Here is a 24,586-nt window from a genome sequence, read left to right on the forward strand (position 1 = left end):
CCTTCTCAGCGCTCAGTGTGCTTTTCATGCCAACATCTTGGGCTTGGCCGAGACGCGGCTGCTAATTAATCATCGACGTTTATCCGACTTGATGCAGAACTAAACAAATCGTTTCAAATTATTAAAATCATTTATAATGCGCCGAGCCACGCAAGCTAGACGTAGACGTAGAGGAGGAAGAGAGGGAGGAGGCGGATCGGGAGAGGACGCATGTGAGCGCTTTCTGATGAAGAATGAAGGATGTGCTGCGTGTGCCTGGCGCCGGCTAAAGCATCAGCGCAATCCCAATTCGCGTTCTCATCCGCATTCGCAGTCGCGTTTTAGTCTGGGTCAGAGTGCTAGTCCGAGTAGAAGACCGAGTGACGGGAGAGGGACTCTCTCTCTCTCTGTCTCTTTCTGACTGCTGACACTGCTGCTGGCAACATAAATCAGTCGCACATATTAACCTCGCAGCGACTATCTGGTCACAGTTTCAGCGGCACTTCACTCTGTGTGTTGTTGCTTGTGTGCCGGCGTGACCAATTAAAGACCGCCATCATTTTATTTATGTCTTGTTGTTGGATCCTCCTCCTCCCCCTTTTCCAACTCCTCCGTCGCCGCCCTTACTATATTTTTCTCACAATTCGCTACGCCTTCCACTTCCTGCTCTTCTGTACGCTGGCTCATTATTCGCACATTCGAGCAGAGGGCGGAGAAGAGGGCAGCGCGGGGCAGACGGCGAGTTCCACCCATATTTCTTGCAGTCAGCTTATCTCAGAGGCGCTGACAGGCAGCAATGAGGCACACACACACCAACACACACAGGGAGATATACAGGACAAGCAAGGACATCTTGGCTAAAATAAATTATGTGCTCGTCGCGTCCAGCAAAACGTAAACAAAATATGTGGGCAAACATCTCGAGCGGGTGTTTTGTCGGGTGTGTGAGTTCCACTGACCACCAGCATCAACAGCGGGAGAAGCAGCAGCAGGCAGCAGCTAATGCATTGACCGTGGTCAGGAACACAGCCAAAGCACTGAAGCAGCTGTGCAAATGGATTTGGTTAACCTTGGGGCATTGAAATCTGATTTGTGTGCTCGTTTTTGGGCGCAATTTGCGAAATCCATAAACGAAAAAAATTTATATTGGAGTAAATAATTGCCTGTATTCTACATTATTATTTTTTGATTTATGGCTAAAAAGTTTCCTGTTTTCTTTCAATTTTTAATTAACTAAATTTAAGTTAATATAATATAAAATTATATAATATAATATCGATATGGATGTTAGAAATTTTTTTATTTGTCGAATTAATAAATTACATAAATAAATATTTATATGAGACAAAAATGTATTTAATATAATTGCCTTTGTGTCCATTGTTTATTACTATACCTTCAGACTTTAATGTGAACATCATTTAATTTATTGTTAATCTATCTTTTTGTAAAGAAAATAATTGTATTGAAAATTAAATTGCAGCTTACCTGCAAAAGGAAACGTTTTAGCACTCATATAAGTACAGTAAGAAAACATTGAAGGCATTTTCATATATTTAAAATGAACAGATTCATATGTCTTAAATGTGATTATATTTTTAATACTTTTCTCATTTAAGGATCACGAAGATTGAAAAACTCGCTTGCCTTTAAGTTCAAAAATCTGCACACCGGAAATATGGATTTAATCTAACAAAATAATGTCAAATGATTTGCTTGTTTCTATTGCTTCTAAATCCAACACACAACATGAAAGTTCGATATTATTGAGACACATGCCAAATAAATATGTTGCAGTCAATACGATAAGTACTTAACAGTTTAATTTTCACCGAATCCCGCCGAAATATTTAAATGGAATTGTCATATATTTTAGACTATTTAAATAAACACATGGGAATTTTTAGAATAATGTTCTAAGTGACTTTTAGAAAAAAACAAGTAAGAAAGTTACAGCCGAGTGTGCTCGACTGTGAGATACCCGCTACCCATTTTTAATAAAGGCAAAATATTGCGGTATTATTTTCAAAATATACCGAAAATACGAAAAATACTAAAAATATACCAAATGGTATGTTTGGTATATCGATATAGTACACTATTAACAAGTAAGAAAGTTACAGTCGAGTGTGCTCGACTGTGAGATACCCGCTACCCATTTTTAATAAAAGCGAAATATTGCGGTATTATTTTCAAAATATACCGAAAATACGAAAAATACTAAAAATATACCAAATGGTATGTTTGGTATATCGATATAGTACACTATTAAAAATATACCATAGACGGCACAATGACCAGCAACTCAGACCCCTAATAAGTAGGTGTTTTTCCCATACAAAAGTATTTCTTTAATGACATCCACAATTTTTATCTGATCGCAACAGAATTTTCAGGAATCATAACTACTATAGTAATTATTGTATATACCAATTGTATATACCAAAACTCTAGCTTTAAAATTACGCTTGTTATTCGATTTTTTTGATTTGCAGGGTCGGAAGTGGGCGTGACAAAAATTTGAAACAAACTTGATCTGCGTGCAAACATAACAAATGCTGTCGAAAAAAATTATCTATCTCTTATAGTCTCTGAGATCCAGTGTTTCATACGGACAGACGGACAGACACACAGACGGACAGACGGACATGGCTAGATCGTCTCGGCTGTTGGCGCTGATCAAGAATATATATATACTTTATAGGGTCGGAGATGCCTCCTTCTACCTGTTACATACATTTCCTACTGGCACACAGTTATAATACCCTTCTACCCTATGAATAGCAGGTATAAATATGTAATGGCAAATGTAATAGATATTTAAACATAATTATCATACCTTTGAATACATTATATTTTGTAAATCTTGGTATTAAAACATTAAATAGCGGAATACAGAAAATGTATACGAGCTGACCATATATATTAACTGGAATTGAACCTGCTGTTGCTTTCGACTTTAATCTATAGAAACTTATAGTTACTCACACAATATATATAGATTTTTATATTTTAATTAACTGTAAGTTCTTAATGCACTATAGGAAATTTGACCACTTTCTCTGGCCAAAATTAATATCTTAAGCGGAGCGAGATAATTTAGATCAGTTTTTTTGCATTAGGTTAAGACAACCAATATCTTTTGAAAATAAAAACGTGGGTGTGGTACCGCCCCCTTTTTCTGTGAAATTTAAATAATTTTGCGAATATGTTTAAAATACTATTTAAATATACAACAAGTGTTTCTATAATAATTATTTTATATATTTTTTAACTGTAGTGGGCGTGGCACGTCCTAATTTAATAAAAAAAAAATAAAAATTTCATGCAGTTTGTTGTCCGATATTTTCCATTTGTTTTTTTTTTGGTAAAATTGCTTTCTACTTACTCATATCAATTACTACGTATAGCCATTTCATAAGAGATAACAAAAAAAAAAATCAACTTTGCTTTATTTTTTCGACATTGATTTTGATATAACCTAAAATTCTGAATTTTTGCAATTGAGGTTTCAAAAATTAAAATTTCATGGATTGTGATTAAAACTTGAATATTCGAATTGCACTCATTTGAACAAGAATGAAATACTGTACAAAATAGCATATATTTCTTCGATGGACTCAGCTGAACTCACTTTATAAGGCTTTAAAAAAATGCATTTTTTAAGTTGAATACACTTTTTCTCTATTCAGGGAACAACACGATTTTTTTTACGCATTTGACAAGCACAAACACATAATAGAACTCATTTCAAAAATTTTAACATTTTATTAATTTTTTACTAGAGGTCTGAGTTGCTTTGGTCGACAATCTGGTATATTGTGCCGTCTATGGTATATTTTGATTGTGGTAGTATATCGATATACGGTTTACTGTTTGGTATATTTTTAGTATTTTTGCAGCATTTTCGGTATATTTTGAAAATATTACCGGAATATTTTGCTTTTATTCAAAATGAGTAGCGGGTATCTCACAGTCGAGCACACTCGACTGTAGCTTTCTTACTTGTTTTGTGTTCGCTTTAAGCTCAACAGTAATGCCTTACTTTTATAACTTTGTTATTATGGGCAAGTGGTCTGCATATGTCAAACGCCAGCAAAGCCATAAATTAATTCTATTTTTAATATGTTTTTGAATATATTTTACAATTATGTAGATTAAAATTTTTTTTTAGGGTTTCGCTGAAATCAGTGTTTCAATACTTCGCGTTCGATATCAGCAACATGCACAAATTCTATATACAAACGATTACAGCTCAGAAATTTTTTTTAATTTGACACTTCCAGACATTAAAAGTACAATATATAGCATATGTATATACACAGGAGAAAATTCACGCTCTAAAAGCTAAAACACTAATCTTAAGTTTGTAACTATTTATATATTAATTTTTTAAAAAGTTTCTGAAACAAGGTTTAAAAATGCCGATTAATAATCTTGTTTTATAATCGTATTTCTGAAAGAATTTTATAATTATAATAAAAATATCTAAAAATAGGAATTTTCTTTTTCTTAAATTGTAATCTAAAAATTGGTGTTTGTTTGCCACTCCTTTGAGTTCAAATATAGTCTATCTAATAGTCTATCTAAAAACAAAAAAGTAATATTAAATGAAGAACAAGAATTTTGTGTTGATTAAACATTGTTCTTATTAATTTTAAAACTTTTTTTTCTTTAGTGTATATATATGTACTTACGAATATGAGTCTAGCGATAAGGTTGAGAATGTAAACATATGGTAGAGAAGAGCGCATTAAAGTCGAGTAGAAATCCAGATTCAGTTCCGTTCAATCCACAAACGCAGCACATACAGATTGAGAACATTCAACTGAAATATTATGATTGTCATTCGCTTATTTCCATTTATATTCGCCCTCACGTTGGTGATGACAGTGCCAAGAACATTGGCATACAAAGGTGCGCTCATTTAAATCATCATCAACATCAATCAAAATATGTATATAGAAATATATTGCATTTCCGATTAGAGCTTGATACTTGCGGCGGTGACAGAGAATATCCACTGGGCGTGTGTCGCTACACTGATGATTGTTGCACAATTAAAAGGTATGTCATGCAGAAAAAGATCAACATCAAGGATGTGCCATCTTGTGGCTATGACAGTCCGTTTAAGGGTAAAATGATTTGCTGCCCCAAAACTGACACACAAGGAACGACTTCAGGTCCACCAATTTTGCGGTAAGTTAAAATTAATCAAAGAGTATAAGAATTATTACATAATTTAATCAATTTCATGCAGCTTCACTGGATCTCATCTGGTTACTATGCGATACTTAACAGAACATAGGGATGATTATTCGTACCGTTTTACGGGTGTGTTTACTGTCGTCCTCGCTTGTTCTAGCGTCGAAGCAATGCGATGCAGCGGACGACGAGGGATTACCCAGCAGAGTAAAGTTGGGATCCCAAGATGCAGGAGTAAACGATAAATCAGATATTAAAATCTATGTTGACGTAAGCTGCTAAGTGCAACGAATATATTGTAGTATTGATATTTTTGATTTACACATTTCTGCACAGAGACCCACGAGTTACAAAAATGACTTGGTGCTCATCAAGTTGAGAAAGAGACTTAACAGAACACAACTGTCGGAAAATGTCAGCATAGCGAATCTCTGTCATCCATCCGATCTGCTGGGGCACCCGCAATTCTTTGCTGCCGGCTACTCATACAATACGCAAAAAAGTACGAATTTCAACTAGTAAATCTATCTATGTATCATTTATATCATATTGACTCGCTACAGACGAAGGCTGCAAAAAATACACGATGGAATTGGAAAACCTTAATCTCAACGAATGCAAAAATGTGAAGATGACGCGTCAAATCGAAGATTTGGCAACGGATCAGTCACATCTCTGTCTTCGCCCGATACCAACATTCGAGATGAAGAATGAGTGCTCAAAGTGCTTGACCGCGACATCCAGTGTTCTTCATGTGCAGCGTAGAGATGGGAGTCAGTGTGTGGCGGGCATTGCCACGCCCACAAACGATGAGTGCATTGAGGACGAGAGTCCTTTGTACTTCACCAATATCCTGACAAAGTCAGTCAGCGATTTCTTTAATGGCGAATAGAGTCATTTCATAAGACGAATGTGGATGATTTTTGTAAGGCGCTTTATTAAAAGAAAGTACATACATATAATAAACCCACATAAATAACATACGTATAAATATTGTTTTTAGCTTGAGTCAAAATATCTGAATAGTTTATACGAATGACAAATTGAGTTGAAAACTAATTTATTTATATAAGGGTAATTTCATGACGGAATTTGTCCCGTGCGAGACTTTTTACAGTGCACTGCAGTGAAAATAACATAAACTGAAACAATTTTAAAAATAATATAATATTAAAAAAATATAATATATATTAAAAAAATACATGTAAGAAAGTAACAGTCGAGTGTGCTCCACAGTGAGATACCCGCTACCCATTTTGAGTAAAAGCAAAAAATATACCAAATTGTATATTTGGTATATCGATATAGTACCATATTCAAAATATACCATAGACGGCACAATGGACCAGATTATCGGCCAAAGCAACTAAGACCCCTAATAAGTAGGCGTTTTTGCCCATACAAAAGTATTTCTTTAATATCTTCCACAATTTTTATCTGATCGCAACCAAATTTTCAGTGTTATAACCACTACAGTAATTATTGTATGTACCAAAATTCGTAACTCTAGCTTTAAAATTACGCTTGTTATTCGATTTTTTTTATTTGCGGGGGGCGGAAGTGGGCGTGGCAAAAATTTGAAACAAACTTGATCTGCGTGCAAACATGACAAATGCTGTCGAAAAAAATTTTAGCTCTACCTCTTATAGTCTCTGAGATCCAGTGTCATACGGACAGACGGACAGACAGACAGACGGACAGACGGACATGGCTAGATCGTCTCGACTGTTGACGCTGATCAAGAATATATATACTTTATAGGGTCGGAGATGCCTCCTTCTACCTGTTACATACATTTCCTACCCTTCTACCCTATGGGTAGTGGGTATAAAAAGCTGGTTTTTAAATTTATTGAATTCTCTATATTTTACTGATAGGCGCAGGGTGAGCGCGCGAAATCGGTTCTATTGAAACATATGTATGTATAAAATTTGAACAGCAGCTGCTCTGATATTTACAATATTTGGAGGATTTCATTACTACTGTCTCATTCTCCTCATTTTTATTGTCATATGTTCATACTGTTCCTATCATTTTTAGGAATTTACATGTATAGCAGCATTTGAAAAGTCTGCGCAAGCCATAACTGTAAATGCATGATTTAGAATAAAATGTATTTTCATTTTAAGTGATTTTAAGAAAACATCGAGAAGAAAAACGAATAGCGCTGTCGTCTTCAAAGTATTTAACGACTAGGTTTCCTAAATGGTCCAAATGAGCCAAAAATGTGTTATCGGCCACAAAAAGGCATAGCCCTGCTTCTAGCTCCATCGTCTTGACCGGCAAAGTTACAAAATCTAATTTGTTTATTTGCATAAAGCCGACCCTAGCACTTTTATGCTATTTGGTCAAAGCATAGGTTGCGCAAATCAGAGAGTTTTGCGGTGATTGTACATTTCCAGTCCCTGTCGCCTGTGTCGTCCCGACATTTTTGATTAAAGTCTTTTAACATTTTTTAAAACAATCAAAACACACTGAACTTAAGATCACTTTTGCCTATAGTGATGCTACGATAAGAATTGGCGTGTTCTTTGAGGTTGCTTTACAACACTATACAAACGATTTGTCACAGAAAGTGTTGGCAGGCATCCAGCTGTCTGTGGATCGCCAAATATTGTTCAATAATAATTTTGGGCATATAGAAAAAAACTAAAAAAAAGCATTTAAGAAAAAAAGCCAGAATTCCCGCTGCCCGCTGTTTGCAATTTTTTCAAACAAATAGCATTTGAAAAAAGCCAGATTTGACGGGAAAAAAGCGATTCTGGCATCACTGGTTACATTCGACATCAGAGAATTGCCCATATGCAAAAACATGTGAATTGTAATTCCAACAGCTGTGTTTATCAGCTGATATTTTTTGAGTGGCGCCATCTATCGAAAATTCTTGTATGCAACATTGATGAATGATCTATTAGGAACTCAGTGTTGCCAGAGTCGCTTTTTTCCCGTCAAAACTGGCTTTTTCAAATGCCATTTGCTAGAAAAAATTGCAAACAGCGGGCAGCGGGAATTCTGGCTTTTTTTTTAATTTAATGCTTTTTTTTAGATTTTTTTTATTTGCCTAAAATTATGGAACAATATTTGCTGTAGCTGTTCTGTCGATGCTTGCCAACATTTTTAGTGATAAATCGATTGTATAGTGTTGTTAAGCAATGTCAAAGAACACGCCAATTCTTATCGTAGCGTCACTAAAGGCAAAAGGGCGACACGGATGACAGTTACTGCCAATGTACAATCACACCAAAACTCTCTGATTTGCGCGCCAATGTTTTAACCAAAAAAAATAAAAGTGCTAGGGACGGCTTTATGCAAACAAACCAAATAGATTTTGTAACTTTGATGGTCATGACGATGGAGCAAGAAGCAGTGCTATGTCTTTTTGTGGGCGAGCATATATTGTTGGCTCAATTGGATCATTTAGGAAACCTAGTTGTTAAATAATTGTCGTTGTTTTCTACTTAAAATGAAATTCATTTTATTCTAAATCATGCATTTTCAATTATGGCTTGCGTAGACTTGACAAATATATAACCTTCCTAATAAATTCCTAAAAATGATAGAAAAACTGGATGAACATATGACAATAAAAATGAGAAGAATGAGGATAGTTTTAATGAAATTCTCTTAATATTGTGAATATTAGAGCAGCTGCTGTACAAATTCTATATATATGTTTCAATATAATCGATTTTGTAAGCTCACCCTGTGAAAAATATGGAGAATCCAATGAATTGAAAAATCAGCCTTTTTTAAAGCCTTTTTTTCTAATTTTTCAGCTTTTTTGCATCGTTCTTCCCGTTAAAAACAGCTTTTATTTCTCAACAAACTTTGGCAACACTGAACACACTGCACCTAAAATTACTTCGATTTGCCAACTTTAAAAAAGTGCTTCGGACCGAGGCACAGTGGGCGATTTGGTCCCGCTAGCGGCATTTAATTCAAATTTTCAAATTTAAAAATCCGTTAATATTTTTTCACATATCGATAGCAGATGCTTTGATTAGATTTTTAAAAGCTTTTTGAAAGCTCTACGATCAGCTGATCATCAGCTGTGATCGGTCAAACACACCATATGATTTCGCAAAGAGCTTTACAACATTTTTTCTCTTTGCGCGCATGGAATTTGAGTTCCTCGGAAATTTACAATTTTTGGTGAATTTGTTAGAAGTTTGGTTTTTTATTATATTCAAGGTATGTATTTTCAAAAAAATCAATGTTTGTGACCGGTCTATAAATGTGTAGCTCATAAAACGTAGTGGTAATTCCGTGTATTAACAACTAGCCCGGATTAGCGTACACCTGTCTTTCGTGGAGTAGAACTTAATTTATTCAACTTAATTCAGTCTAACTCCTTTATTAGCCGAAAGTGTGAATCAGTGGCGTCCAAAATGTGTAATATCAACTGCTATTATCTGCTAGCCTTGAAACTATGGTACTTTTTAGAAACAGTGTTAGTACCAAAAAGGGATCTTTTTTTAGTATTGCACTCAGAAGTCATCCCATTTTTTTCCATCATCCCACCCTTTTTTAGATAAAGTTTATATATGAAATATGTTAATTGAAGTTCAAATAAAATAAAAGTACAACAAAATTTTAAATTAAAAAAAAAAAATTTTTTAAATTAAAAAAAAAAAATTTTTAAAAAAATTAAAAAAAATTTTTTTAACTTAAAAAATTCTATGATTTTTTTCTGATTAGTGAAAAAAAACCGACTGAAGATATCTATTTTAGTTTAGAAGTTATTAATTAAATGCCGCTAGCGGGACCAAATCGCCCACTGTGCGAGGTATTGTGAAGGCGGATCTGTTAAGTGGGCGTGGTCAAGCAGCAGAGCTTCACCAGTCTTCTTATGGAACTTTTAATCAACTGTTACTCAACGGTTTCAGAGAACTGCAACATGTTGGAAGAGTAAGCTGCTGGTAATCGCTTTGTTGAAAATTGTGAAAAAGTTGATGCCAAAACTTTGTGTGTATGTGTGTCAAATGCATGGGTGTGTGTTGAACTAGGCGGCGGACTGAGATATTAGTGAAGGCAGATGGGCTAAGTGGGCGTGATCGGTCAGGATAGCTTCATGAAGATTTCCTTGCTTCTTTTAATGAACTGTTGTTAAACAATTGAGCAGAAATCGAAGACATTGCAGAGGAAGCTGCTGTTAGTTGATTTAAGCAAGTCAGTGAAAAAGTCATTGCCAAAAATTTGTCAGTATGTCGGTCATATTGTGTGTGTGGGTTGGACTAGGCGGCGGACCAATAAATTAGAGTAGGCGGAAGGGCTAAGTGGGCGTGGTCAAGCAGGAAAGCTTTATAAAGATCGCTTCGATTTCGTGGGTTACTTTTTATCAACTGTTACTCAATAGTTGTGAAGAAGTGCAACATGTTGGAAAAGTAAGCTGTTGGTGATGCATTCAATGGAAAGTCTGAAAAAGTCAATGCCAAAAATTTGCCTAGCCAAATGTATATGTGTGACTAAGATATTAGTGTGGGCGGATGGATTCAGTAGGCGTGGGCAGTTGAGTTTCATAAAGATTGTCCAGATTCTGTGCATATATGTGTGTGTGTGTGTGTGTGTGTATGTGTGGTCTTCTACTCAGCAGTAACGATATACCCATGTCCGTCTGTCTGTCTGTATGAACACCTAGATCTGAAAGAGATAGATTTATACATCTTTTAGGACAGTATTTGTGATTCCTGAAAATTCTGATGCGATCGGACAAATAATTGTGGAAGTTGCATATTTAAGAAATACTTTTGTATGGGGCTGACAAGCTGGTATGTTTCGTACTCTCAAGTATATTTTAAATGTAGTACTATATAAAAATACCAATTATAGTCTAAGGTATATTTTAGTATTTTTGCGTTATGTTAATTTCGTGTATTTTAAGAATAATACTTTACTCTTTTGTTTTTGAATATATTATACAATTATGTAGATTAAAATTTTTCTGTAGGGTTTCGCTGATATCAGTGTTTTAACACTTCGCATTCGATATCAGCAACATGCTGAAATTCTATATAAAAATATTATATACACGCCTTGGCTGTGCATACTTGAGGCCACGACATTTATTTTTATCGTCACCAACGTCACAACATTCGGCTTACTCACCCGCTACCCATAGGGTAGAAGGGTATTATAACTTTGTGCCGGCAGGAAATGTATGTAACAGGTAGAAGAGGGCATCTCCGACCCTATAAAGTATATATATTCTTGATCAGCGTCAACAGCCGAGACGATATAGCCATGTCCGTCTAACCGTCTGTCCGTCTGTGTGTCTGACCGTCTGTCCGTCCGTCCGTATGAAACACTGGATCTCAGAGAGTATAAGAGATAGAGCTATAATTTTTTTCGACAGCATTTGTTATATTTGCACGCAGATCAAGTTTGTTTCCAATTTTTGCCACGCCCACTTCCGCCCCCGCAAATCAAAAAAATCGAATAACAAGCGTAATTTTAAAGCTAGAGTTACGAATTTTGGTATATGCAATAATTACTGTAGTAGTTATGATTCCTGAAAATTTGGTTACGATCAGAAAAATTGTGGAAGTTATTAAAGAAATTCTTTTGTATTGGCAAAAACGCCTACTTCATAGGGGTCTGAGTTGCTTTGACCGACAATCTGGCACATTGTGCCGTCTATGGTATATTTTGAATGGTGTACTATATCGATATACCAAACATACAATTTGGTATATTTTTAGTATTTTTTTTTAGTATTTTCTGTATATTTTGAAAATGATACCGCAATATTTTGCTTTTATTACAAATGGGTAGCGGGTATCTCACAGTCGAGCACACTCGACTGTAACTTTCTTACTTGTTCTATTTCTGTCTCTGGGGTCGCATAGATTTTGTACTTGCTTCTATTTCAATTTTCTGATTAATTGCAATGAATTCGTATTATTAAAGCAATATGTTTTAATTTGACACTTCCATACATTAAAAGTATAATATATAACATATATACACAAAAGAAAATTCACGCTCTAAAAGCTAAAACACTAATCCTAAGTTTGTAAATATTTATATTTTAATTTTTAAAAAGTTCCTGAAATAAGGTTTTAAAATGCCAGTTAATAATCTTATTTTATAATTGAAATTCTCAAATTTAAGAATTTTATAATTATAATAAAAATATCCTAAAATAAGAATTTTCTTTTTCTTAAATTTTAATCTAAAATTGGTCATTGGTTGCAACTCCTTTGAGTGCAAATATAGTCTCTCTAATAGTCTATCTAAAAACAAAAAAGTAATATTAAATGAAGAACAAGAATTTTGTGTTGATTAAACATTGTTTTTATTAATTTTAAAACTCATTTTTCTTAGTGTATATATGAGTCTAGTGATAAGGTTGAGATTGTAAACATATGGTAGAGAAGAGCGCAGTAAAGTCGAGTAGAAATCCAGATTCAGTTCCGTTCAATCCACAAACGCAGCACATACAGATTGAGAACATTCAACTGAAACATTATGATTGCCATTCGCTTATTTCGATTTATATTCGCCCTCGCGTTGGTGATGACAGTGCCAAGAACATTGGCATACAAAGGTGCGCTCATTTAAATTGAATAATATAAGGTTGGCCAAAAAGTCTTGCGGTATTTCCGATAGGTGTCTTTGTAAGCGCGTAGTTCTACTTCTATTCGTCGCATCGGTTCATGCTATACCTTTTTGGAAAGCTCTTTTCACGCGCTAACACGTGTTTGATTTATTTTTTTTGTTTTGATTCGTTCGTGAATTATAGCGTCACAAACATGAAGAAAAATAAAGAGAAAATATGGCATATTTTACAGTTCTACTACTCATGCTGCCAATAAAATTTGTGCAGTTTATGGACCCAATACAGTTTCCATTTCCACCGCACAACGATGGTTTCAACGTTTTCGTTCTGGTGCAGAGGTGGTCGAAGATGCGCCACGGTCCGGAAGGCCTGTCGTCGAAAATTGCGATAAAATCGCTGAATTGATCGAAAGAGATCGGCATAGTAGCGCCGTAGCATCGGCCAAGAGCTGGGCATGAGTCATCAAAAACCGTTTTAAAACCATTTGAAGAAGCTTGGATTAAAAAAAAAGCTCGATGTATGGGTGCCACACGAATTGACGCAAAAAAACATTTTTGACCGTATGGATGCATGCGAATCGCTTCTGAATCGCAACAAAATCGACCCGTTTTTGAAGCGGATGGTGACTGGCGATGAAAAGTGGATCACTTACGATAACGTGAAGCGCAAACGGTTGTGGTCGAAAAGCGGTGAAGCTACCCAAACGGTGGCCAAGCCTGGATTGACGGCCAGGAAGGTTCTTCTGTGTGATTGGTGGGATTAGCAGGGATTCATCCACTATGAGCTGCTCCCCTATGGCCAAACGCTCAATTCGGACCTGTACTGGACCGCTTGAATGCAGCACTCATGCAGAAGAGTCCATCTTTGATCAACAGAGGCCGAATTGTCTTCCATCAGGACAACGCCAGGCCACACACATCTTTGGTGACGCGCCAGAAGCTTCGGGAGCTCGGATGGGCTGTTCTTTTGCATCCACCGTATACTCTGGATCTCGCACCAAGTGATTACCACCTATTTCTGTCCATGGCGAACGAACTTGGTAGTCGGAAATTGGCCACAAGAGAGTCCTGTGAAAATTGGCTCTCCGAGTTTTTGGCCAATAGAAAAGAGAGCTTCTATAAGAGGGGCATTATGAAGTTGGCATCTCGTTGGGAACTCGTCATCGAACAAAACGGCGCATATTTGACTTAAATCGCATTATTATAACCAATTTTATGAACAATTGAAAATTCAATAAAAATACCGCAAGACTTTTTGGCCAACCTTATACATCAATCAAAATAGTTATATAGAAATATATTGCATTTCCGATTAGAGCTTGATACTTGCGGCGGTGACAGAGAATATCCACTGGGCGTGTGTCGCTACACTGATGATTGTTGCACAATTAAAAGGTATGTCATGCAGAAAAAGATCAACATCAAGGATGTGCCATCTTGTGGCTATGACAGTCCGTTTAAGGGTAAAATGATTTGCTGCCCCAAAACTGACACACAAGGAACAACTTCAGGTCCACCAATATTGCGGTAAGTTAAAATTAATCAAAGAGTATAAGAATTATTACATAATTTGATCAATTTCATGCAGCTTCACTGGATCTCATCTGGTTACTATGCGATACTTAACAGAACATAGGGATGATTATTCGTACCGTTTTACGGGTGTTTTACTGTCGTCCTCGCTTGTTCTAGCGTCGAAGCAATGCGATGCAGCGGACGACGAGGGATTACCCAGCAGAGTAAAGTTGGGATCCCAAGATGCAAGAGTAAACGATAAATCAGATATTAAAATCTATGTTGACGTAAGCTGCTAAGTGGAACGGATATAGTATTGATATTTTTATACCCGCTACCCATAGGGTAGAAGGGTATTATAACTTTGTGCCGACAGGAAATGTATGTAACAGGTAGAAGGAGGCATCACCGACCCTATAAAGTATATATATTCTTGATCAGCGTCAACAGCCGAGACGATCTAGCTATTTCCGTCTGTCCGTCTGTGTGTCTGTCCGTCTGTCTGTCTGTCCGTCTGTCCGTATGAACACCTAGATCTCAGAGACTATAAGAAATAGAGCTATAATTCTTTTTCGACAACATTTGTTATGTTAGCACGCAGATCAAGTTTGTTTTAAATTTTTGCCACGCCCACTTCCGCCCCCGCAAATCAAAAAATCGAATAACAAGCGTAATTTTAAAGCTAGAGTTGCGAATTTTGGTTTTTATAATAATAACTACAGTAGTTATGATTCCTGAAAATTTGGTTGCAATCAGATAAAAATTGTCGAAGTTATTAAAGAAATACTTTTGTATTGGCAAAAACGCCTACTTCATAGGGGTCTTAGTTGCTTTGGCTGACAATCTGGTATATTGAGCCGCCTATGGTGTATTTTGAATGCGGTACTATATCGATATACCATATATACCATTTGGTATATTTTTAGTAGTTTTCAGTATATTCGGTATTTTTAAGAATAATAACGCAAAATATATTGCTTTTATTCAAAATGGGTAGCGGGTATCTCACAGTCGAGAACACTCGATTGTAGCTTTCTTACTTGTTGATTTACACATTTCTACACAGAGACCCACGAGTTACAAAAATGACTTGGTGCTCATCAAGTTGAGAACGAGACTTAACAGAACACAACTGTCGGAAAATGTCAGCATAGCGAATCTCTGTCATCCATACGATCTGCTGGGGCACCCGCAATTCTTTGCTGCCGGCTACTCATACAATACGCAAAAAAGTACGAATTTCAACTAGTAAATCTATATATGTATCATTTATATCATATTGACTTGCTACAGACGAAGGCTGCAAAAAATACACGATGGAATTGGAAAACCTTAATCTCAACGAATGCAAAAATGTGAAGATGACGCGTCAAATCGAAGATTTGGCAACGGATCAGTCACATCTCTGTCTTCGCCCGATACCAACATTCGAGATAAAGAATGAGTGCTCAAAGTGCTTGACCGCGACATCCAGTGTTCTTCATGTGCAGCGTAGGGATGGCAGTCAGTGTGTGGCGGGCATTGCCACGCCCACAAACGATGAATGCATTGAGGACGAGAGTCCATTGTACTTCACCAATATCCTGACAAAGTCAGTCAGCGATTTCTTTAATGGCGAATAGAGTCATTTCATAAGACGAATGCGGATGATTTTTGTAAGGCGATTTATTAAAAGAAAGCTTAATAAACCCACATAAATAACATACGTATAAATATTGTTTTTAGCTTGAGTCACAATATCTGAATAGTTTATACGAATGACAAATTGAGTTGAAAACTAATTTATTTATATAAGGGTAATTTCATGACGGAATTTGTCCCGTGCGAGACTTTTTACAGTGCACTGCAGTGAAAATAACATAAGCTGAAACAATTTTAAAAATAATATAATATTAAAAAAATATAATATATATTAAAAAAATACATGTAAGAAAGTAACAGTCGAGTGTGCTCCACTGTGAGATACCCGCTACCCATTTTGAGTAAAAGCAAAAATATAACAAATTGTATATTTGGTATATCGATATAGTACCATATTCAAAATATACCATAGACGGCACAATGGACCAGATTATCGGCCAAAGCAACTAAGACCCCTAGTAAGTAGGTGTTTTTGCCAAACAAAAGTATTTCTTTAATATCTTCCACAATTTTTATCTGATCGCAACCAAATTTTCAGTGTCATAACCACTACAGTAATTATTGTATGTACCAAAATTCGTAACTCTAGCTTTAAAATTACGCTTGTTATTCGATTTTTTTGATTTGCGGGGGGCGGAAGTGGGCGTGGCAAAAATTTGAAACAAACTTGATCTGCGTGCAAACATAACAAATGCTGTCGAAAAAATTTTAGCTCTATCTCTTATAGTCTCTGAGATCCAGTGTTTCATACGGACAGACGGACAGACACACAGACGGACAGACGAACATGGCTAGATCGTCTCGACCCAGTCCTTTTTTTACGCGATTGTTGGTTCTGCCACTAATCGCGTAAAAAAAAATCGCGTAAAAATGGTTAGTTTTCCAATATAAACTAACGAATTGGTTCCGAATATAAAAAATATCGCGTATAACAAAATATACGCGCAAAAAATCAAAAACAATACAATAAGTTTCAAATTTCAGACTTATGATTTATTCATTCATAACAAAATAAAAAATAAAAAATACAAAACAGAAACCATATATAAAAGAGAAGAAAACAAAAAAACATAGGTAGATTTATTGAAAAAATCGTTGAATGCTGTTTAATCAGTGTCATTATCCGAAGTGGAAATTATTCTTTGCCGCTTATTTTGATGGCCGGCACTGATATCATTAGAATTTGTATCAGAATCAATAGTAAGAACTATGGATTGATGCTCTGATTGATCCGACTTAGTTTGCACCATAAATTCAGTTACTTTTTTTTTTAATGCTTTTTTTTGGACCCAATAAATTCCGATGTAGTTCTTTATATCTTAACATGCAGAGACTCAATTCTTTTTGAAAAATTCGTACACGTTCGGCATCAGTATCATTTGCTACAAAATAATTTTCCAATTCTGCTGCAAGTTTAAGACCTTGCTTAATCGTCTCTGCTTTAATTGGATGCTCGTCTATCTCAGTGACGCTACCATTTTCCGATTCGATTACTTCCGTAGCTATTTCAAACAAATCGTCATCATCGAGCTCTCGGTCTAGAAGAATCTCGTCTATATCTTCTCTCGTCATATCTGCAAGAATTTCCCCACCCGCGGTGCGTGCTAAATCGCGTTAAAGTGAAAAATCCGCGTAAAAAAAGAAATTTGCGCTGCAAAAATAACCGCGTTAAAGTAAAATCGCGTAAAAAGAGATGGCGTAAAAAAAGGACTGGGTGTACTTTATAGGGTCGGCGATGCCTCCTTTTACCAGTTACATACATTTCTTACCCTTCTACCCTATGGGTAGTGGGTATAAAAAGCTGGTTTTTCAATTTATTGAATTCTCTATATTTTACTGATATGCACAGGGTGAGCGCGCGAAATCGGTTCTATTGAAACATATGTATGTATAAAATTTGAACAGCAGCTGCTCTGATATTTAAAATATTTGGAGGATTTCATTACTACTGTTTCATTCTCCTCATTTTTTCTATAATTTTTAGGAATTTACGTGTATAGCAGCATTTGAAAAGTCTGCGCAAGCCATAACTGTAAATGCATGATTTAGAATAAAATGTATTTTCATTTTAAGTGATTTTAAGAAAACATCGAGAAGAAAAACGAATAGCGCTGTCGTCTTCAAAGTATTTAACGACTAGGTTTCCTAAATGGTCCAAATGAGCCAAAAATGTGTTATCGGCCACAAAAAGGCATAGCCCTGCTTCTAGCTCCATCGTCTTGACCGGCATAGTTACAAAATCTAATTTGTTTATTTGCATAAAGCCGACCCTAGCTCTTTTATGCTTTTTGGTCAAAGCATAGGTTGCGCAAATCAGAGAGTTTTGCGGTGATTGTACATTTCCAGTCCCTGTCGCCTGTACACAGCTGTGTCATCTCTACATTTTTGATTAAAGTCTTTTAACATTTGTTAAAACAATCAAAACACACTGAACTTAAGATCACTTTTGCCTATAGTGATGCTACACTAAGAATTGGCGTGTTCTTTGAGGTTGCTTTACAACACTATACAAACGATTTGTCACAGAAAGTTTTGGCAGGCATCCAGCTGTCTGTGGATCGCCAAATATTGTTCCATAATTTTGGGCATATAGAAAAAAACTAAAAAAAAGCATTTAAGTAAAAAAAAAAGCCAGAATTCCCGCTGCCCGCTGTTTGCAATTTTTCAAGCAAATAGCATATGAAACAAGTAAGAAAGCTACAGTCGAGTGCACTCGACTGTGAGATACCCGCTACCCATTTTGAATAAAAGAAATATATTTTGCGATAATTTTCTCAAAATATACCGAATATCCTGCAAAAATACTAAAAATATACCAAATAGTATATTTGGTATATTGATATAGTAAGTACCGCATTCAAAATATACCATAGACGGCACAATATACCAGATTGTCATCTAAAGCAACTAAGACCCCTAGTAAGTAGGCGTGTTTGCCCATACAAAAGTATTTCTTTAATAACTTCGACAATTTTCATCTGATCGCAACCAAATTTTCAGGAATCATAACTACTATAGTTATTATTATATATACCAAAATTTGCAACTCTAACTTTAAAATTACGCTTGTTATTCGATTTTTTTGATTTGCGGGGGCGGAAGTGGGCGTGGCAAAAATTTGAAACAAACTTGATCTGCGTGCAAACATAACAAATGCTGTCGAAAAAAAATTATAGCTCTATCTCTTATAGTCTCTGAGATCTAGGTGTTCATACGGACGGACGGACAGACACACAGACACACAGACGGTCAGACGGACAGACGGACAGACGGACATGGCTAGATCGTCTCGGCTGTTAACGCTGATCAAGAATATATATACTTTATAGGGTCGGAGATGCCTCCTTCTACCTGTTACATACATTTCCTGCCGGCACAAAGTTATAATACCCTTCTACCCTATGGGTAGCGGGTATAAAAAGCCAGATTTGACGGGAAAAAAGCGACTCTGGTCACTGGTCACATTCGACATCAGAGAATTGCCCATGTGCAAAAACATGTGAATTGTTATTCCAACAGCTGTGTTTATCAGCTGATATTTTTTGAGTGGCGAAAATTCTTGTATGCAACATTGATGAATGATCTATTACGAACACACTGCACCTAAAATTTCTTCGATCTGCCAACTTTCAAAAATTGACTTTTGGCCAGAAAAAGTGTTTAAATTTCTCATAGTGCAGCGGACCGAGGTATTAGTGAAGGCGGATCTGTTAAGTGGGCGTGGTCAAGCAGCAGAGCTTCACCAGTCTTCTTAGGGAACTTTTAATCAACTGTTACTCAACGGTTTCAGAGAACTGCAACATGTTGGAAGAGTAAGCTGCTGGTAATCGCTTTGTTGAAAATTGTGAAAAAGTTGATGCCAAAACTTTGTGTGTATGTGTGTCAAATGCATGGGTGTGTGTTGAACTAGGCGGCGGACTGAGATATTAGTGAAGGCAGATGGGCTAAGTGGGCGTGATCGGTCAGGATAGCTTCATGAAGATTTCCTTGCTTCTTTTAATGAACTGTTGTTAAACAATTGAGCAGAAATCGAAGACATTGCAGAGGAAGCTGCTGTTAGTTGATTTAAGCAAGTCAGTGAAAAAGTCATTGCCAAAAATTTGTCAGTATGTCGGTCTATTGTGTGTGTGTGTTTGACTAGGCGGCGGACCAATAAATTAGAGTAGGCGGAAGGGCTAAGTGGGCGTGGTCAAGCAGGAAAGCTTTATAAAGATCGCTCTGATTGCGTGGGTTACTTTTTATCAACTGTTACTCAACTGTTGTGAAGAAGTGCAACATGTTGGAAAAGTAAGCTGTTGGTAATGCATTCAATGGAAAGTCTGAAAAAGTCAATGCCAAAAATTTGCCTAGCCAAATGTATATGTGTGACTAAGATATTAGAGTGGGCGGATGGATTCAGTGGGCGTGGGCAGTTGAGTTTCATAAAGATTGTCCAGATTCTGTGCATATATGTGTGTGTGTGTGTGTGTGTATGTGTGGCCTTCTACTCAGCAGTAACGATATACCCATGTCCGTCTGTCTGTCTGTATGAACACCTAGATCTGAAAGAGATAGATTTATACATCTTTTAGGACAGTATTTGTGATTCCTGAAAATTCTGATGCGATCGGACAAATAATTGTGGAAGTTGCATATTTAAGAAATACTTTTGTATGGGGCTGACAAGCTGGTATGTTTCGTACTCTCAAGTATATTTTAAATGTAGTACTATATAAAAATACCAATTATAGTCTAAGGTATATTTTAGTATTTTTGCGTTATTTAACATATATTCGTATATTTTAAGGATAATACCTCACTCTTTTGTTTTTGAATATATTATACAATTATGTAGATTAAAATTTTTCTTTGAGTTTCGCTGATATCAGTGTTTCAACACTTCGCATTCGATATCAGCAACCTTGCCTGTGCATACTTGAGGTCACGACATTTATTTTTATCGTTACCAACGCACTATGGTCCGAATTCCCGATTTCGTGGCATAAAGTCTAAAATTTTATGGAAGAAAATCTGAATTTTTTTTTTTATATATTTAAACTAGATACGCTAGATAGAAAGTATCAATAAATATTTTTGTCAAAAATGCAACCTTGCAATTTTTACAGATGTTTAAATTCAGGTGATTAAGCAGCTGATTTTTGTAACAAAATTGACGTAAAACTTTTAGTGACTTTGAGCGCTTGGCAAATCCAAACGAAATAATTTTTTTCTATTATTTAAAATGGATATTGAAGTTGGAGGTATCTAAATTAAGAATAATAAACACAGTTTGTGTGATAATTAGTTTAACGTTATATATGTGTACTGTTTTGTGTTGTCCAAGGAAAACAAAAAGCTGACAAAAGAGTTCATCTTCTGTAGAGGAAAAAAAGTGTTCTGCGTATTTGTGCGTTGTGTAACGTATGTTAAACAATAATAGACACTTTATATTAAATTTTAATAACAGTTTGGTTTGCGGCTTTTTGCGGCTTTTCCGATGCTTTAATTATTTAGATGTGCTTGAGTTCTGTCACGCCACGTTGCTGGACGTGTGGATGGACAGCGGGCGCCACTCTTCCGCGCTGGTTGAACCTGTATTTGGTCAAATAGATGAAAGTACACTGAGCGACGACAAAAAAGAGAGCAATAAATAAAAAAAAAAAAAAATTAAATAAAATATCACGTATACGTCATGATGTCTATATGGGCATTGGAGTAGGCGTGGTCAAACTTACTTGGAAGTTTGCTTAAATATTTAGAGTGGTCTATTAATGAAGTATGCCAAGTTTTAGCTCGATAGATGCAATATTCGATTTTATGCCACCAAATCGGGAATTCGGACCATAGTGCAACGTCACAACATTCGGCTTACTCAGCGTCGTCAATGGCGCAAAATTTCTATTTCTATTTCTGTCTCTGGGGTCGCATAGATTTTGTACTTGCTTCTATTTCAATTTTCTGATTAATTGCAATGAATTCGTATTATTAAAACAATATGCGGAACTTTCGCAAACGATTACAACTCAGAATTTTTTTTTTATATATACACAAGAGAAAATTCACGCTCTAAAAGCTAAAACACTAATCCTAAGTTTGTAACTATTTATATTTTAATTTTTTAAAAAGTTTCTGAAACAAGGTTTAAAAATGCCGATTAATAATCTTGTTTTATAATCGAATTTCTGAAAGAATTTTATAATTATAATAAAAATATCTAAAAATAAGAATTTTCCTTTTTCTTAAATTTTAATCTAAAAATTGGTCATTGGTTGCAACTCTTTTGAGTGCAAATATAGTCTATCTAAAAACAAAAAAGTAATATTAAATGAAGAACAAGAATTTGTTTCTGAGCTCAATTTTGGATTCGTGTTTCGTGTGATTAAACATTGTTTTTATTAATTTTAAAACTTATTTTTCTTAGTGTATATATGTGTATTTATGAATATGAATCTAGCGATAAGGTTGAGAATGTAAACATATGGTAGAGAAGAGTGCAGTAAAGTCGAGTAGAAATCCAGATTCAGTTCCGTTCAATCCACAAACGCAGCACATACAGATTGAGAACATTCAACTGAAAAATTATGATTGTCATTCGCTTATTTCCATTTATATTCGCCCTCACGTTGGTGATGACAGTGCCAAGAACATTGGCATACAAAGGTTCGCTCAATTAAATTGAATAATACATAAACCAAAATATGTATATATAAATGTATTACATTTGCGATTAGAGTTTGATACTTGCGGCGGTGACAGAGAATATCCACTGGGCGTGTGTCGCTACACTGATGATTGTTGCACAATTAAAAGGTATGTCATGCAGAAAAAGATCAACATCAAGGATGTGTCATCTTGTGGCTATGACAGTCCGTTTAAGGGTAAAATGATTTGCTGCCCCAAAACTGACACACAAAGAACGACTTCAGGTCCACCAATATTACGGTAAGTTAAAATGAATCAAAAAGTATGAGAATCATTCCATAATTTGATCAATTTCATGTAGCTTCACTGGATCTCATCTGGTTACTATGCGATACTTAACAGAACATAGGGATGATTTTTCGTACCGTTTTACGGGTGTTTTACTGTCCTCCTCGCTTGTTCTAGCGTCGAAACAATGCGATGCAGAGGACGACGAGGGATTACCCAGCAAAGTAAAGTTGGGATCCCAAGATGCAGGAGTAAACGATAAATCAGATATTGAAATCTATGTTGACGTAAGCTGCTAAGTGCAACGAATATATTGTAGTATTGATATTTTTGATTTACACATTTCTGCACAGAGACCCACGAGTTACAAAAATGACTTGGTGCTCATCAAGTTGAGAACGAGACTTAACAGAACACAACTGTCGGAAAATGTCACCATAGCGAATCTCTGTCATCCATACGATCTGCTGGGGCACCCGCAATTCTTTGCTGCAGGCTACTCATACAATACGCAAAAAAGTACGAATTTCAACTAGTAAATCTGTCTATGTATCATTTATATCATATTGACTCGCTACAGACGAAGGCTGCAAAAAATACACGATGGAATTGGAAAACCTTAATCTTAACGAATGCAAAAATGTGAAGGTGACGCGTCAAATCGAAGATTTGGCAACGGATCAGTCACATTTCTGTCTTCGCCCGATACCAACATTCGAGATGAAGAATGAGTGCTCAAAGTGCTTGACCGCGACATCCAGTGTTCTTCATGTGCAGCGTAGAGATGGGAGTCAGTGTGTGGCGGGCATTGCCACGCCCACAAACGATGAATGTATTGAGGACGAGAGTCCTTTGTACTTCACCAATATCCTGACAAAGTCAGTTAGCGATTTCTTTAATGGCGAATAGAGTCATTTCATAAGACGAATGGATGATTTTTGTAAGGCGATTTATTAAAAGAAAGCTTAATAAACCCACATAAATAACATACGTATAAATATAGTTTTTAAGTTGAGTCACAATATCTGAATAGTTTATACGAATGACAAATTGAGTTGAAAACTAATTTATTTATATATATAAAAAAAAAAACAAGTAAGAAAGTTACAGTCGAGAGTGCTCGACTGTGAGATACCCGCTACCCATTTTGAATAAAAGCAAAAAATATGGGCAAATCCCAGAATCAGTCCACCAGCGACCAATTTTTAAATTTCACATTTTGTAATGTTTTCTATATGGAACATTAAAGTAGATATCGAATTTTAAGAATTTAAAGTTAAATTTCAAAAAAAGAAATTTCGATCATTATAAATGCAAAACTTTTTATCAAACCCAATTTTCATTATAATTTTCATAATTTTACTTAAATTCGTGCTCTGCGCACACCTTCAAATCCCTTTTGTTGCATACAAATCAAAAGTCAATCACGTTGAAATAATTGTTAAGCACATTTATGAATATAGTAAATAATGTTTAGTTTAAACGAAAAGATTTTTGCCTTATGTTAATGCCAGCGGAAAAAGTGTAGCGTGCGACACGTAGCGTGCGACACAATGAGTTTACGGCTTTGCTAAAAATCTATAAACATTATTAAGACCAAACGATCGGTTTTTGTCTTCTAATATTCTTAACTTTCTTTAGGATATTAACTTTCATAGGGTTTATTTTGCAGAATTCGCTACAAATTGCGTTTGAAATGAAAATTTTGAAACAAACTTCCACTTTGTGTTGCGTGCGACACGTCACAATTTTATTAATTATTTTCAAGACAGTGACTCCA

General features: G+C 35.7%; 1 protein-coding gene across 8 annotated transcripts; it reads left to right on the top strand.

Moving 5' to 3' along the window:
* Positions 1-4,749: 4,749 nt before the first annotated feature.
* Positions 4,750-23,861, top strand: LOC117569060 (uncharacterized). 8 transcript variants are annotated; one of them, XM_052004816.1, is made up of 5 exons: positions 4,750-4,896; positions 14,058-14,268; positions 22,880-23,093; positions 23,160-23,325; positions 23,387-23,860. In XM_052004816.1, exons 1-5 carry the CDS (start codon positions 4,818-4,820, stop codon positions 23,713-23,715), a joined length of 999 nt encoding a protein of 332 aa, XP_051860776.1. In that variant the 5' UTR covers positions 4,750-4,817; the 3' UTR covers positions 23,716-23,860. The 8 variants fall into 8 exon arrangements, with proteins under 8 accessions (XP_051860776.1, XP_051860775.1, XP_051860774.1 ...); XM_052004815.1 differs by lacking the exons at positions 14,058-14,268; positions 22,880-23,093; positions 23,160-23,325 and adding exons at positions 4,968-5,178; positions 14,330-14,543; positions 15,323-15,488 and having other exon boundaries at positions 23,387-23,859; XM_052004814.1 differs by lacking the exons at positions 14,058-14,268; positions 22,880-23,093; positions 23,160-23,325; positions 23,387-23,860 and adding exons at positions 4,968-5,178; positions 14,330-14,543; positions 15,323-15,488; positions 15,550-15,952 and having other exon boundaries at positions 4,751-4,896.
* The last annotated feature ends 725 nt before the right edge of the window (positions 23,862-24,586 follow it).

The sequence above is a fragment of the Drosophila albomicans genome, chromosome 3 (assembly GCF_009650485.2).
Source record: "Drosophila albomicans strain 15112-1751.03 chromosome 3, ASM965048v2, whole genome shotgun sequence".
Lineage (NCBI taxonomy): Eukaryota > Metazoa > Arthropoda > Insecta > Diptera > Drosophilidae > Drosophila > Drosophila albomicans.

Excerpts from the sequence above, each read along its gene's own strand:
- LOC117569060 (XM_052004816.1), top strand. The coding sequence starts at position 4,818 with ATGATTGTCATTCGCTTATTTCCATTTATATTCGCCCTCACGTTGGTG. Across the intron at positions 4,897-14,057 it reads AAGAACATTGGCATACAAAG|AGCTTGATACTTGCGGCGGT; the intron begins GTGCGCTCATTT and ends ATTTCCGATTAG. Across the intron at positions 14,269-22,879 it reads TCAGGTCCACCAATATTGCG|CTTCACTGGATCTCATCTGG; the intron begins GTAAGTTAAAAT and ends AATTTCATGTAG.